Source organism: Lycium ferocissimum, chromosome 6 (genome assembly GCF_029784015.1).
Source record: "Lycium ferocissimum isolate CSIRO_LF1 chromosome 6, AGI_CSIRO_Lferr_CH_V1, whole genome shotgun sequence".
In the NCBI taxonomy this organism is placed as follows: Eukaryota; Viridiplantae; Streptophyta; class Magnoliopsida; order Solanales; family Solanaceae; genus Lycium; species Lycium ferocissimum.
Window position 1 is genome coordinate 70,126,981 of NC_081347.1, and position 16,384 is coordinate 70,143,364.

The 16,384-nt window shown below is 32.1% G+C and overlaps 1 protein-coding gene across 1 annotated transcript; it reads left to right on the forward strand.

The window, feature by feature from the left end:
* The first annotated feature begins 7,077 nt into the window (after window positions 1-7,077).
* LOC132060253 (DNA repair RAD52-like protein 2, chloroplastic) lies at window positions 7,078-15,714 on the forward strand. The gene is made up of 4 exons (XM_059453191.1): window positions 7,078-7,518; window positions 9,880-9,917; window positions 11,538-11,629; window positions 15,223-15,714. Exons 1-4 carry the CDS (start codon window positions 7,166-7,168, stop codon window positions 15,352-15,354), a joined length of 615 nt encoding a protein of 204 aa, XP_059309174.1. The 5' UTR covers window positions 7,078-7,165; the 3' UTR covers window positions 15,355-15,714.
* Window positions 15,715-16,384: the final 670 nt, after the last annotated feature.

The window sequence follows — 16,384 nt, forward strand, 5'->3', positions numbered from 1 at the left end:
TTGTGGGAGAATATGAAATTACCAATTCAAGTACAACTCAAGCATTAGCTAGTTCTATTCCTCGACTAAATTATAAGAGCAAGAGGAAGGAAGAAACCATAATCAACCGATCCTCTTTTCTTTCTGTTACTTTTTTGAGAAAGGTAACATTATTATATACGGAAAAGGGCCAAAATTACCCTTCATATCGAAAATAGAGCACTTTTGCCCTCCGATATCTTTTGGTATCAGAAGTGTCCTTGCCGTCTAAAAATTGGACTACTTCTACCCTTATTTTCTAACGGCTGAATCTTAAACTCTAATTCTTGCCTAATTAGATTAATTAACATAGTTGAAGGATAAATTTTGACCCTTTTTTGTAATTTTAGTCTTTCTCTTTTTAAAATTTATTTTAACTTTTTTTCTTTTTGTGCCCCGGTATAACACATTAAGGACAATTGTGTAGAAACTAAGTGTATTGCCGATGACAACTTCAAAAAAATAATTTGAAAGGTTGTAGATGGTGAATATTTTCTGAAAATTTTATTTCCTCCTTTATTCATATTATGTGTATATATATATATATATATAAGGGTGTGTGTAAGAGAGACATTGGGCTTGTGTATTATTTTGTTTCTATGCTGTCTTAATAGGCACTTTAGACACATTAGGACACATGCGTAAATTGGCCAGAAACAGTGTCTTTCTGTACTTTAGACTTGGAGATAGAGGAAGGGAGGTGTGGATAAGAAGAGATTTTTCTCCGTTAACTAATATGCCTTTGGAACAGATTAGGGGCAGTGGAGCTTGGTGCTAGACAAAAGCTTTGTCAATTGGAAAATTGGGTAAATCTTTTACATGTTGAACCTAATCAAAATGAAGTCATAAAAGATTCAGTCAGTGTAATTTGATGGCATTATGGTACGGATGAACAATTTTATCATTGTTAACAAGAAATATTAAGTTTGATGCAATATCCATGCGAATAATTAAAAGGAAAAATAGTACTTCGATTCCTTAGTTGTTTGTGATTTTTAATTTTGGTCCCGTGATATGTGGATTAAGTATATCTTAAGTACCCGATTGGCCATGGATAATTTTCATTTATTCCTGAATATTTATTCCAGAATCATGTTTGGACAGAGAATAGTTATAATTTTTCGAAATTCAACTTTTGGAACATTCTGGAATTTGAAAAACTCCAAAAACATGTTTTCACATTTTTCACTCCAAATCACTCACAAAAATTCAACATTTCCAAGTTGTATTAATGTCCAAACACAACTCCAATTTCCAAATACCGTTTTTCAACTTTTTTCCAAATATTACTTTTTTGTTTTTTCAAATTTCACATTTTTATGTCCAATGGCCCGCTTAATTTTCAACTACTTAAATATGTGTTTTTTGATCTTTTATGTAGTGAATATGTTACATTTTAAAATTACTAGGACGATATTATCCGTAAATATGGAGTAAATAATACAAATATAACACAGTATGTGGGTAGTTAGATGATGTAATGGTCGGAGTCATGCCTAACTCCTCCATCATAAGGATGGATCCTTGAAAAAAAAAAAAAGATGATGTAATGGTATTTAACTTGTAAAATTTCTGAAGGTTCACAAACAGATGGATCAAAAGTGTACATTTCAATTAATTGAATGCTAAATGTGTTCAGACTGATATCAAAAGACTAAAACTAAAAAAAAAATGATATTTGAGGGACTAAAAGTGAAAATTTCCCTAATTTTATAAAATAAAGAGTCCTTTACCAAGTGTTTTCTATTTCAAGAATCCCTCAAAGTAATGTTTTTAGAATATAACAATTCACTATCTTTTCACGAGTTAATGGTTTAACATGATTCCTTTATCTAGAATTGGAAATAATATGTCAATATATTGATATTCAATGAAGCACGAGCTAGAAATAACTACTATCAAAAAAGAATTAATTGAGACTGTTCACTCCAATATGGTCCATGGCAATGCTTTCTAAAAGGTGCTTAACCTAAAACGTGCTTAACTTAGACATGTATGTGTAGTAGGCATGTCTAAAGTAGAACACGTGAACCTTTAATGTTGATTATTTATGTAAATATATTTTTGGTCCAAAAGAAAAACTTACATTAAATTAAAGAAAAGTAGTACCCCTTTCGTCCTAATCTGTGTCATATATTTTGATTAGGCACAAAGTTTAAGAGAGAAAAAAAGATTCTTGAAACTTGTGATCTAAAACAAGTCATAGATATTTGTGTGACCGTAAATCATTTCATTAAAGATAAAAGGGCAAGTTTTAAGTTAAATCATTTTAAAATATTATTATTTCTAAATATAGAAATGTATCATTCCTTTTTTGACAGACTAAAAAGAAAAGTATATCACATAAATTGTGACAAAGAGAGTTTCGTTGAGATGGTAAAAAATTGTCTATCACATATAGTTACAGCAAATCAATAAATATAAATATATATAAAATTTATTCGCATTATGGGTTTATACCAAATTTATAAATGCAAGATATGTATCTATTTGCACACACTTATGCCTTAATCGTGATTAACTAATGTGCATATTCTATTATTTATTCGTAATAGATATCAAATATGAATTAACATTATACTAGCATATTACAAAAAGAGCCTTCCATGGTAGGTAGGGATATTGTCCATGGTTGGACTTCGACCACCATTACAAAAAGAGAGGCCACATGTCTAATATTCTACTATTCACAAGTGGAAGGTTTGGACTTTGAATATGTATTGTTATTGTTGAAATTTATTTCTGCCCAATATTTATGTCAACATAATCTATATATAATATAAAAATGGCGTGAAACAATCCTACGTAGACTTACCTACATACGCCATTGACATTTATCTTTTTTCTCCTTTTTTTTTTTTTAGATTTTTATGAAGTTTTTCTACTAACTAATGAATTAAAAAAAAAAATGACATCCAAGTAAATGTAGCAATAAACCCATGTAGTAGTGGTAGTAGTAAATGATGATCTTTATGATTCAACTAATGCCCAAGCAACTTTTTTGGTTGAATCAGCCCAAAACACTTTTTATTGTTATTATCATATTCTAAAGGTAGGCAATAGAAGAATGATGTTGCACCTCTCTTTGGCCAAGGATCTTATTTATCTTTTTTTCTCTTTTTTTTTTTTTTTTGACAATTTTCCTTATTTCTCTATTTTTTATTTTGTAAGAATAAATGTGTCAATTACTACTCCACTCATATATTCTTTAATGTAAAAACATAATGGCCTTTATTTTCATTACTCCCATAACTTTTTATTTTCATAACCCCTAAATAATTAATAGTCATGTTCATGGCATCATTTGATATTCCATATTGTTATCCTATAAATAGAGGCATTGTAAAACATTTGTTGTAAAATAAATGATACACATCCTGATGCTAATAGTTGCTAGAAGCCTAGAAGTGATTACCAATTGCAGGAAAGAAATATTTCTAAAGCAATTCTTTAAGCAAGGGATTCACTTTCTAATTCGTCTTGAGCTACGAGAGACTTATTTGTGGGATAGTAAGAGATGGTATTCAATGATAACATGCTATATTCCATGCCAAAATATTTAAACTTCTATTTAAATTTTCAATGTGCATTTGAGTGTTGTTTTAGTCAGATTTTTAGGATGTTTGGTGATTTACATCTTAACTTTGGAGCTGGGGATGCGTAACCATGTTTTCTCTTCACAGTTATTGCTTTTTATATGAGATGACTGCTCTTTTTACTCTTAAATAGTTTTGGTCTCCGGTGTTGGGATTTGAACCGCTGAGATTGCTTCTTCATGTAAAAAAGTTATGAGTTTACATCTTAGGTAGGGTGTTGTAGATAGCTTTCAGGGTGGTGAAAAGATTAAAGACAATTTTTCTACCAGTAGTCATACCACTTGTAATTGAAAAGTTGAGCTTGTTGTTCCAAAATGATAAAATAGCGTCATTTGTTCAAATTACAGAAGTATTGTAAATTTATAATTTTATGAGGACGTGACAATCTTTTACTTTTTTTAGTCAATACCTTCAACAATAATTCTTTGGTTATAATTAATTTATGCAGTTATGAGTTTGTTCGATTATTTGCAACTTATAATAAATAGGAAATTATTTAAAACTGATTCTAGAAAGTAGAAAGGTTATAGTAAAATTTGCACATTAACTCATGCAAAATCTATACTTTTTAGAGATTTACTAAAAACTGTACTTTGTAACATATCATGTAATATACATTTAATGATTATTTCTTTTCTTTATTTTACAACACATTTATCTTCTCTCATTTTTTGATTGTTTTCAAATTTTTTCTTTATATTATTTTAAGAATTTCAAAATTCATTCTTTCTAAATTGTTGTACTTTTTGTATTCAAGAAGATCTTTTACGTTACTAAAATAAGAGGAAAAGGCTATTATTTAATGCGTTCACCCTTTTCGACAATTAGGGAAGCTAACTATCCATGGTTAAAATGGAGAGTGTGTCAACTCTTGTGATGATGTAGATTAGCTTCAGTCATTATTGTACAACACACCAATACTTACAAGCAAAAGGAAAAAAAGCTTTCTTTTTAATTTTTTATTGTAGCAAAACATGTATGATTAATTCAATCAAGAAAAGAAACTTAATTGGACGAGGTGAACACAACTTCAACATTTGATTAGTTTAAAGTTTGTGAAAAACACAAAGTATAGTTTAATCAATTTCTTATTTTATATATTTATATTTTATTTGTGTTTATTTCAAATACAAGGTATACATCCTTCAAGAATAAGATTTCGACACAATTTGACACGAAACAAAAAACGATTTCAACATAAAGGTTTTAAATTTCACCTTAAAGGGTATGAGGAGTTGGTCTTTCTAATGTTTTTTTGTTGCTAATAAATTTTGTATTTTATTCTGTAAAGTTTAGCTTCTCAATAAATGACTAATAATTATTTAAGTATTTTTATTTGTGAGAATTAGTGTGTTTAAGATGAGAAATAAATCGAAGTATTTTCTTTAATAAACTCAATGTTATTTTTCTCATGACCGCGCAAAGCGTGGGTTGTTTCCCTAGTTAATTAACACATCTAATGCATATCTATACGTATATATTGCTGTTATTAAATTATTTAAGATATAATTTTACTTTAATTTATTATTTAGCCGCGATATATTCGTATTTTTTTTATATAAATATCGAATGTGAATAAGTTCTTATTATTACCATCCATTATTATTTCACTCTTCCTTCTCCTCACCTACTCTTCTGATCTCGCTCCCAAAAAAATTAAGAAAATAAATTATATAAAATTTCATGATTGGTTTTTGTTAATCGATATATTTCAGGGGTTAGCACACATGATATATAATTTGGTGGATAATAGGTTCGTTCGTCTAGTCCTATTTCACTTAGATATTATATATTTTTGTTTGAATAGGGTTTACATATGAAATATGCACGCTTAATCCACACCTCACGCGCTACATTAGTAAATTATCGCGATTATTCTGGATATATATTTATGATAACCATAATAAATTAATATTATGTTAATATTCATAATTATATGAGGATTAATGTATATAACTGGAAATTTGGTGGATAATGAGTCTGTTCCACCTTTTTTCACTTAAATATCACCCTTTCTTTTTGTCCTCGATAGAGCTTAATCAACAAATATGAGTCTAATACACACATCACACTCGTAAACTATAGTGATTATTATGACTATATTTTTTGTATGATAATCAATACCACTATGATAATAGTAATACAAGTTATTATATACACTAACACTCCAAAATAATACGATTAATATTGAAAATAATTAAGTTTTATTAGTGTAGTCTAAAATTAATAATAATACAAAAATAATTTTAGTGTATATACTATTTTTATTAACATATTTCAACTTGTGATACCTAAGTTGCTAACTTAATGAAATTACCAATTAATGTTGATTATGGAGATCACCATTCCCTTTGTATGATGCAATAAATAAAATTATAATTTTATTATATCACCCCTAATAATTATCTCAGTTATTGAAAAATGAATTGAAAATAAGTAGTACTTAATAATAAGGGCAAAATAGATATAAGATGATAAATTATCTCTTAAATTTTCAAATCGAATAACTAAAAGTGAACATTTAATTTTAGTATAGTGGACAAGTAAAAGCAGACGGAGTGAATACATATATTTTACTATTAACTATAAAAACGTAAGATTAGTAGTACCTTCCATTCTTGTTGGACCAGTATTATTTCTGTCATTTTCTTATATTTTTATTTTAGCATTTGCATATCTCTTATTTTTATTTTTAACTTTAAATTTGCTTGTTGTTATCTCTACAACTGTCTAATTGTTTCTTTTACTTCATCATCATATTATCTTGTTGCTATTATACTACTGTTTATTATTACTGACTTAGTATTTTTAGATTTGCATAACTTATTTTAGCATGACTTAGTACTTTTAGATTATGATCATTTTATTTATGGTTTATTAAATAACAATATTTGTTTTAACGGATTTTATTAATGTCTTTTCGGTTGAATATTTTAATACAATGTCATCAATCATCTCATAATTTGTGTTATTTTTTTAAGAAACACATCAATTATATAGTTGTATCTTCTAGGACTAAAGAAATATTTGAAGTAAAAGTTATATGTTTTGTATGAAAACTTTTCATGAAAAAAACTCGAGAAAATCGAATAACCCGATAAAACTCAAGGTTGAAAAATCCGAATTTTATTGGTTTGGTTTGGTTTGTAAAAAAATAAAAAACCCGACAAAATTAGTTTGGTTTGGTATTTGAAAAATCCGAACCAACCCGATCCATGTACACCTCTATCTAGCATTATCTGATTATTTCTTTTACTTCGTCTTCGTATTATCCTGCTGCTATTACTACTATTTATTATTACTGATGCTTTTTCATCCTCCCTACCTGTCAAAAAAGTAAGGGTAATATCTGCGTACACTCTACCATCCTCGGACTCCACCTGTTGGAATTGTGTTGTTGTTGTTGTTGTATAGCAAAGCATGATCCAAACATGCCCTTAAATACAAGTCATAGAAAGCTCACCAACCCGTCTATACTCACACACGCATCTTTGAAACCCACGTTTACTTTTTCACCAAAAAAACACTCAAAAAATAAAAATAAAAAAAATATGCTTGCACATTGCACCAAGTCTTCTCTCCCGCCGGCAGACAGCTACCTACCAACTCCGCCGTATCCACGGCGGAGCACGGCGGCGCAAAAACTCCATTTAAACATCTTCAACACTTTTTCTTCTCCTATTAAAACATCAAAAAACTTACTACAAGTCAAAGCTAGCAGCACTGGTGACGTCACGGGCGGTAAGAATGCCACGTCATCGAATACGAACTATGTGGTGCCGTTAGATAAGGTTTCGTCGTCGTGTATTACTCGACCTTTAGCTGAGATCTTAAGGGATTTGAATAAGAGGATTCCTGATAATATTATTAAAGCTGATGATGATAACTCTACCTTTATCCCCTGGTAATTTTCATTTCTCTCTTTTTATTTATGATGATGTATTTTGACTCGATACGGAGTTTAAGAAATAAAGAAACGACTTTTGAATCTTGTTAAAGATGTTTGTGTGGTTATAAATTATTTCGCTAAGCATAAAAAATACTCCTTCTGTTTCAATTTATGTGAATCCTTTAATATTTGGGGAGTGTATGAGGTATGAGGTGGTTCTTTGATCACGTTTTCCTTACATTTTTTCTAAATTATATGAATTATAAATTATCATAGTTTATAGTATTTTTAATGTATTTTCAAAATATATAAATTTTATTTTTACAAACTTAAAAAATTTATGTCATAATTTAAGTTCGAAGTTATAAATTTTGACTGTCGTGCTCTGAAATTTATGTCAAAATTTAAGGTCAATATATTGACTCGGCATGGAGTTTAAAAAATAAAGTAAGACTTTTGAATCTTGTGATCTAAAAAGAGCCAAAGATATTTGTGTGGTTATAGATTAACTTGTTAATGGTAAAAAATACTCCCTTCGTTCACTTTTATTTGTCCACTATGGACTTTGCACACGCCTTAAGAAATAATAAATGAAGTGCATATTTTACCATGTACCATGATACCCATATTAATTGGTATATAATTGTATTGTATTTGGAAAATGAGTTGGAATAAGTAATTAATGTTAAGGGCAAAACAAGAAAAACAAATTATATTTGTCTTGATATGCGAAAGTGGATAAGTAAAAGTGAAAATCTATTTTTGGAATAGAGACAAGTAAAAGTGAACAGAGGGAGTAAAGTTTAAAGTTAAATTATTGCCAAATAAGGAAATGTGTCGTTCTTTTTAGGACTAACTATAAAGGAAAGTGTGCCATGTAAATTGGGACAGATGGAGTACAACTTTTGGTTTTTGATGGATGATTTTTTGCAAACACAATTTTAAAATATACTTCCTTTTTCCTAATTTATGAGTCACGGTTTGAATTTCGAGATATAAACTTCTAAATTTTGACTGTGAATTCTGACATAGAAGCTTTGAGTTTTTGAATAAAATTTGTATATTTAGAACCTACCTCAAAGATGCTATAAATCGCAATAATTAACAACTTAAAATTATTTAAGGGACCTAAATAAGAGAAATCCTGATAATATTATTAAACCTGGTGCTGATGACGATAACTCTACATTTATCCCTTGGTAATTTCATTTATCTCTTTTTATTTAGTCCTTGTCCCAATTTGTGTGATATTTTTGCTTTTTTCGAGAGTCAATTTGACTATCTGAAGCTAAATTGAATTAGATTAACTCAATATCTTAAGATTAAAATATATATTTTTGAAAACTATACAACAACAACCCAGTGAAATCCCACAACGTGAGGTCTGGGGAGGGTAGAGTGTGTCTGTTAGACTACTCCTACCAAGGTAGGACTAAATATTTTTGAAAACTATATGAAAAGTATTATAAGTTGCAATTTTTCTCATATCAATTTGGTGGAAAAGTATATCTTAAAATGTTGGTCAAAGTTCATACTGTTTGAATCTCGGCAAGCGAAAAGCATATAAATTGGGATAGAGGGAGTTTAATTTTTGTTTTTTGATGGCTGGTTTTTTGCAAACACAATATTAAAATATATTTTAGTTTAAGAAATTGTTATTTACAGGATGTATATAAACTTTCTATAGTCTCCAAATATGTAAAATAATACTATAATTTTTGGTTTTGGATAGCTGATTTTTAAATACAATTTTAACATATGTTTTAGTTTAAGAAAGTGTTAGTTACAGGATATTTATAAACTTAATGTAGTCCCTAAATATGTAAAAAAAAAATTAAAAAAAATTGGGAATTGACATGAATTCTATCAGTCTGAAGGAGTATTTAGTTAAAGTCTGTGGTAGTGGTTGGTCAGCTGCCACAATTTCTCTTGTTGATCCAGCTTACCGAGGACATGACCTTAGATAGGAGGTTATGGAGGACTCAGATTAGGGTAGAAGGCTAGTAGGTAGTCGCAGTATTGATATATAGTCTATTGTCATTTCATGCTTGCTACTATGTGTTGTTTCTTATACTTCAATTATCTTATTTATCTGTGGTAGCTACTGCTTCCTTTTCTCAGACTGCTCTATCATGACTTGTTTGCTTTCTTTAGTTTCATTTTCATTTTGCTTTGAACTGCTTGTGCTTATCTGACCTTTTCTTATGTTTTCTCTTGAGCCGAGGGTCTTCCGGAAACAGCCTCCCTATCTTCCGAGATAGGGGTAAGGTCTGCGTACACTTTACCCTCCCCAAACCCCACATTGTGGGATTTCACTGGGTATGTTGTTGTTGTTGTTGTTGATGGTCTGATATTGATGACATTGTTATTCTTTAGGTACCATGCTAACCGGATGTTGAGCTTCTATGCTCCAGGTGCGATAGCATTTTTGTTTAATTCTTATGTGGTTATGTTGTTGTATAAAAAAAAAAATGTGTTTTATTAGTTGTATTATCATCATTGAATAAGATGAAGAAAGAAAATGTGTAATTTGGTCATGCAGCTGAGATTTACAATATTTTTCTTCTGCCAAAATTAATGGAGAAGTTTTGACATGAAATTTGGTGGAAAAGGCCCAATTTTTATGTGTCTGTGATTTGCAAATAAATAGATTCTTTAGTGAAGAAATTGAGATATACTGAAGATGGTCAACAAAGAAGATGACAGTAGAGAAAGGATATCTGTCATGTCTAACATGTTGTTGCTGTTGCATATGTTCATGTTGACTCCTTTCCTGGGTTGACAGCATTTTAACGCTTGAATTGGAACATTTGAAGAAATTGCACTTCTCAACCTTAGAGACGTCTTCTTTTCCTTTCTTTTTTTTTAACTGTTGATTGTATGTTGTAGAAAATATCTCTGTCTACCTGCTCTAAGTAACAAAAATCACAAAGATCATATTTTTGTGTCTTGGTGGGTTTCTTAGTCAACAACTTTTCGCTAAACCTATCATGTCTCTTGTGATTTTTAATCCTTTTTAAAATTTTTGATATGGAAGTGTCGTGATCTTGATTTCATCTAAACTCTAATATTGAGATCAAGCCTCTGGGCTATTGAGCTTGAACTTTAGAAGGATAGTAGATATATACTTGCAGCATCTAGACATATTCACCCTTGACGTTGTTTATTTTATCTTCTGGATGAATTGGGAAATATGGGATATTCAATTGACAGCAAGCAATCTTGAAATTCTTACCGACCAATTTTTTATTAGAAATGCCTAGAGTTGTCAAATGAATTTAATTACTCAGTTGTATTCCCTGTGGTTTCCCTGCAAAACCATTTGCTTCCTATGTGTCTAAGGCAAATGAATTGATGATGTTTCATGTTTTCAGAAATCCTGTGGTTATTCTTTTATTTCCTCTTCTCCTTCCATCCTCGTATTCCCTTTAACAATTCTTCTCAAGTCTGATCACTCCTCGCTGTTTTGCATTTCTCACATTCTGCCCCGCCCTTAAAGACCTTTAAATTCTCTATTGTCTTGCATTTTCTACTCAATTTTAGTCCTTTTAATCCCTCTATTACACGTGTTATCTAAGTTCTACCTAGAAGAACATATATGTATTAGTTGATGGTCGAATGTTTGTTGTTGGTGCTAAATTTTTGTAGATCCTGTAAGATATGCACATAACAGTTTGTTTTTTTTTCTTTCTTTTGGAAAACAACATGCTTCTTCCATGTGATCGGCATTATATTTGCAATTTTTTCGCCACTACGTTGTGTTTCTAGTTCTCTTTTATGTTTTACTTCTGTGTGCTGATGCTCATCCCGTTCCCTTGTAACTTCTTTCACGCGTTCTCCCTTTTCTTTGTAATAGCATATGTGCTGCAAATTTCAGCATAATGGTTTATTTGTTTGTAGCTTTGATTGACTCCGAGTTTTACCGGAAAAAGACTTACATATGTACAATTGACCTAAATGTGGCATATCTGGTGTATACACTGAGAAATCAGTTTTGATGTTAGCATATGTGATGGTTAGATTTCTTCTAACAGGCTGGTGTGGAGAAGTGCGAGATGTTATTTTCTCAGATAATGGAAGTGTGACAGTTGTCTATCGTGTCACAATACGAGGATCAGATGGAGAGGTATGATAATTCTTCCAAATAAGTGCTCTTCTTTTTTCATTTACCCATTTCCGTTTCTTCCCCCTTTACCATCTCTCAAATCTCAATATGTTGCTATATTTGAGTATACCAGCCAAAAAGGTTTGATCCATGAATTAGTTTCAAGTGTTCCTAATAATATAAAGGAAATCATTGTGTAATATGGCCTCACTCGCTTCTGTTGCTGCAACTTGAAATGTCCATTCTATATCTTTCCTTTGTGCTATTCATTTTTGATTGCCAATTAATGGAGTATTATACTATTTGGTAACTAGAGAATGTAAAACTTAACTCCCGCTCAAACAAAAACTAAAGTACAAAATTTTTCCTATGAGGATTGGTGAAACTAGCAAGTATTTAATATAATTAAACAACGGGAGTTGAGATGTAATATATCAAGGTTAAACAAAAAGAAAAGTACTAGGCTATTAGCATAGGAAAACCTTGAAAGGCCCTTTGATAAACAAAACAAGGGGATGCACTTCATCTAATTTTCATAGACAAGATTTCTATTAGAACTAGTTTAAGTGGTAACTACCATGAGATGGTATCTCAAACAACAACAACACCCCGTATAATCCCACAAGTGGGGTCTAGGTTAGTGTGTACGCAGACCTTACCCCACCTTGGCAGGTAGAGAGGCTGTTGCCTGTTAATATCTCAAATCCTCTTTTTTTTTTTTTTTGGGGGGATAAGTTAGTATCTCAAATCCTTTCAGGTAGAATTGACTCAATTGACTGTGTTGAGTATCCTTAACTTAGGATGTCCTTTTCTTGGTAGATTTAGACTAGCTCAATTCAAGATGCGTAAGTATTTGTAGAGGTGTCTCAGTTGATTCTCTCTTGGTTAAGATTTAGACTGACCGCACAAATATCGTAAGGCCCCTTTTGATTGGCTTATTCAATTTAGCATGCCTTATACTTTATAGTTAGCTTCAGTGTTGAGTTCACATTCCAGCCAGTTTATTTAAAAGTTCATAGATAGCTTCTTGTTTCCAAACCTCACTTTGCTAAACAAATAAAAACAAAGTCAATAAGAGATGCTCTTCTTGAAAAGTAAATATTCAAAACTTATCAAAACAAAAACTCAAAACATAAGTATTGAAACCGTCTATCCTTAACATAAAAAGATTACCAGCATTTAACAAACCAAAGATAAATTGAAGAGACGTCTCCATATCAAATACAGGAAAAGAACTGGAAGGAAGAAACCGGGGTTCAACTTTTTAGCTCATTCTTCTCTTTGCCGTCTTCTGCTTCTCTTAGTGTTATTCCTCAAGAGTCTTTGAAGCTCTGTTCTGATTCGTGATTTACTAACCACTTCGTGCTCTATTTACGGGGTGAAGAATTGAGATCCTTCCAAAATTGTAGACTTTTACCTGGCAGACATAGGTTTCCAGCGCCACGGTGCTGGCTCTTTACAAACTGCCTTACCACCTTCCTCGTTTGGGTATGGCAGTGCCCACTCTGCCACATCTAGTCCTCTGACTTCAGCTTATTGTTCATCCTTTCTTAATTTTTGGTCCGAAGAGCAGCTGCCACCTTGATTCTGCTTGCTGACCGACTAGCGGAATAGCTGTTCTAAACTTCAGAAGTGGCTAAGAAATCTGGCTCCACTTTTTTAATTTCGACTCACATCAAAGGTTCTATTTTTCCAAGCCTTCAAATTAAACAAAAGTACGTCATAGAAACCCTTGAAACACCTCAAAGACTAAGCAGATCTCCAAGAAGAATTGAATTTTTCGATGTAAAGCCTACCTTTCATCTAGATCTTAAGGTTAAACCTTCACTTTCCTAATGTCTACTACGGATTGCAGCTGAGTTAGCTCTTATTGCTATTGTTTATTTTTGTGTTTGTGGATCTTTACTGTATATTAAGCAGATTGGTTTATTATATCAGGTCGACCCAGACACTGCACACACATAGTTTGGGCCATGTTGCCATGTCTGGGGAGATTTAACATACATGTATTGAAGTTGCAAATAAAACCTACTTTTCTTTTCCTTCTATATTGGACATCCAAAATTTAGGCATCTGTGAAGTTGCAGACTCAAACCAATGATCTTTTGACAAATGAAGTATACTGTTGTAGCGTAAGTCTAAATTCCTCCCAAGTTTTTCATCTAAATTTTTTCAGGGAAGTCTATTTGAACATATGGAAAAGAAAATTAATAGTCGGTCTAACTTTGGAAGATCGTTTCTTCTTAACTGCAGCCAGATTATTCTTATGTCCGTATTTCTTATTTCTCGGATTTGTAGATTTTCCTAGAATTTAATTTTGTGGTTCTTTTGTAGTTTTCTAGGAAAAGGTTAAAGGTGATTTCTTTCTGTCCCTTAGATATACTCTTGGTCAATTCTGGCTGGCATTAGTATTTATAGGTATTCTGTTACCTAGCTGTTTTTTTTTTCTTCTTTTCTGGAGTAGGAGTAGGCCCTCGTCTGATGATTCTGGGATGTGACACATTTCAAGTTTGAGAAAGTGGGTTTTCAGTGGATGGGTCCAGTTGTTTGCTTATGGTTGACTGGCTGGTTTCTGCGGCTAGTCTTGGTTATTTGGTATAAACTTATTCTGCATCAGAAAATGGACAATTTCTTGGTACATGGATCCCAATGACCTAGGTCATTGCAAAACCTTCTTTGAGATTTTGGGGAAAGACTCTATGTCTGAGGATCATTCTCTTCAAAAGGGAGGTTTTAGGTGAATAATTTAATCGCTTGGCATCAGCTTTTGGTAGCTGATGTCTCTGAGCCTAAGAATGTTCTATATTTTGATACAAGATCATCTGTGGCAGAAGGCAGAAGGGAAACAGGATTGGAACAAGCAAGCAAGTGGGGGAGAGGTTAATAGGCCTGAGTGTTACAAGATTGCAGAATTGGATTAGAAGTCCCACATGAAATGGCAGACTAAAGTAACCGTTCATTATTCTGTTCTAAGGACCTTGCCTGTACTGGTCTTAGCTAACATTAGGTTGAGGCTTGCGACCTCTGTGACTGCTTTAGGTAAGATAGCGATGCATACAGCCAGCATTAGGTACTGGTCTTAGCGAACATTAGGTTCATTATTCTGTTTTAAGGACCTTGCCTGTAGTGGTCTTAGCTAACATTGGGTTTGAGGCTTGCAAGCTCTGTGACCTTTCTGCTTAAGCCAGTGATGCATCCAGCCGGCCAGCACACCAGTTCGCATTTACCCCGGTCAATTATCATGTGCTATTGAAGTTGGAAAACTACCAAAACTGAGAATTACTCATCAATTCTTAAGGGTCTTCGATGAAATATATATGCTAGTAGGTTAGTCATTTTGATGCATAGAGGGAAGTACTTTTATCATTACTTGCTTTGTCTGAAAGATATGTAAAAGATGAAGCTTTTCATTATGGTTAAGTGTTTGGAAAAATGCAATTTTGGTCTAGGTTTGTGTACTATCTCCAAATTTCATTTGTATGCTCTTAAATTTAGCACCTAAAACTTCCAAGTTTCAATAAACACTTCTCCTGTTGAATTCATGTTGGAGTGATAGTCACAGTGGTTTCTTTTTTATTTTGTGCTTATATTCTTGTGATGATACATTATTCTAGGCACACCGTGAATCAACTGGAACAGTATCACCAGGCAATGGCCACAGCACAGATCTGGTTGCTGCTGCTGAGGAGATAGCGTTTTGCAGAGCATGTGCTCGTTTCGGGCTTGGCTTATATCTGTATCATTAAGAATAGTCGAGTAGACGCTACAAACTGGGGACAGTTTTGGAAATGCTGTTGAAGGTCCTTGTACACCACAGAGCAAGAAACATGATGAAATTTATCTATTATGCGGGAATGATGTAAAAAATATTATTCATGAGGACGGTTGGTGTGCACTGTGAAAGTACTAAAATATGGTCAAGGAGAATGAGGCCTCAAAAAATATAAAAAAATAGGAAAAATGGAATATACAATAGAGATATCAGAATAGATATCATCTGTTGCTTTATGTAAAACGTATTTTGCCCTGTTGTTCTACAGGATTGTATGTGTGTATTTGTAGATTGTAAGGCCTCAGTAATTGATAACATATTATTTCGGTAGAAAGCCTGCTGATCACTTTTCGATTGAAATTCCATAACAATGACTATTTTACAATTACAGGAGGAGAGGAGTGCTGTTTGTGAATTATACACAAATAGTCGATTTTAGGACCTCTATTTAAAAGTTTACGAAGTTTTTAAACTTTAGACGCTTCGAAATTGAATCTCGGACTTCGAGATTGAAGTTTCAAGCTTCATACCATTGGGTCTGAACTTAGGCTTGTGCCAACGTTGGGTAGAACCTTAACATCAGACAGGTTTGTGCAGTTCAATTTGGTCTGAGTTTAGGTTAGAGCCTAACTTTAATTCCGAAGGTTGAAGCCTTTTATTTTCTTTTGGTAAATAATCTGAATAGCTGCTGCTTCATATGTAAACGTTAATAGCATAATATGTAAACGCAATCAAAACAAACGAGCTGAAGAAAAGTTACCTATACGTGCCATATAATTTGGTGGGAAGCAAAAGCAAAATTAGGAGGAGCAGATTAAGTCTTAGATGTACTGTCTTCCTGAGAGGATAAACATTGTAAAAACTTAAGTGGAATTAGAAGAAATGTTGGTGTTATCTATGCAGTCAGATTTTTGAACTTCATACCTCAGGTTTGAATTTAGGCTTGAACAATTTCCTACTTCAAAACTTTTAGACGAAAACATTCAAATTTCAGTTGTTTGAAG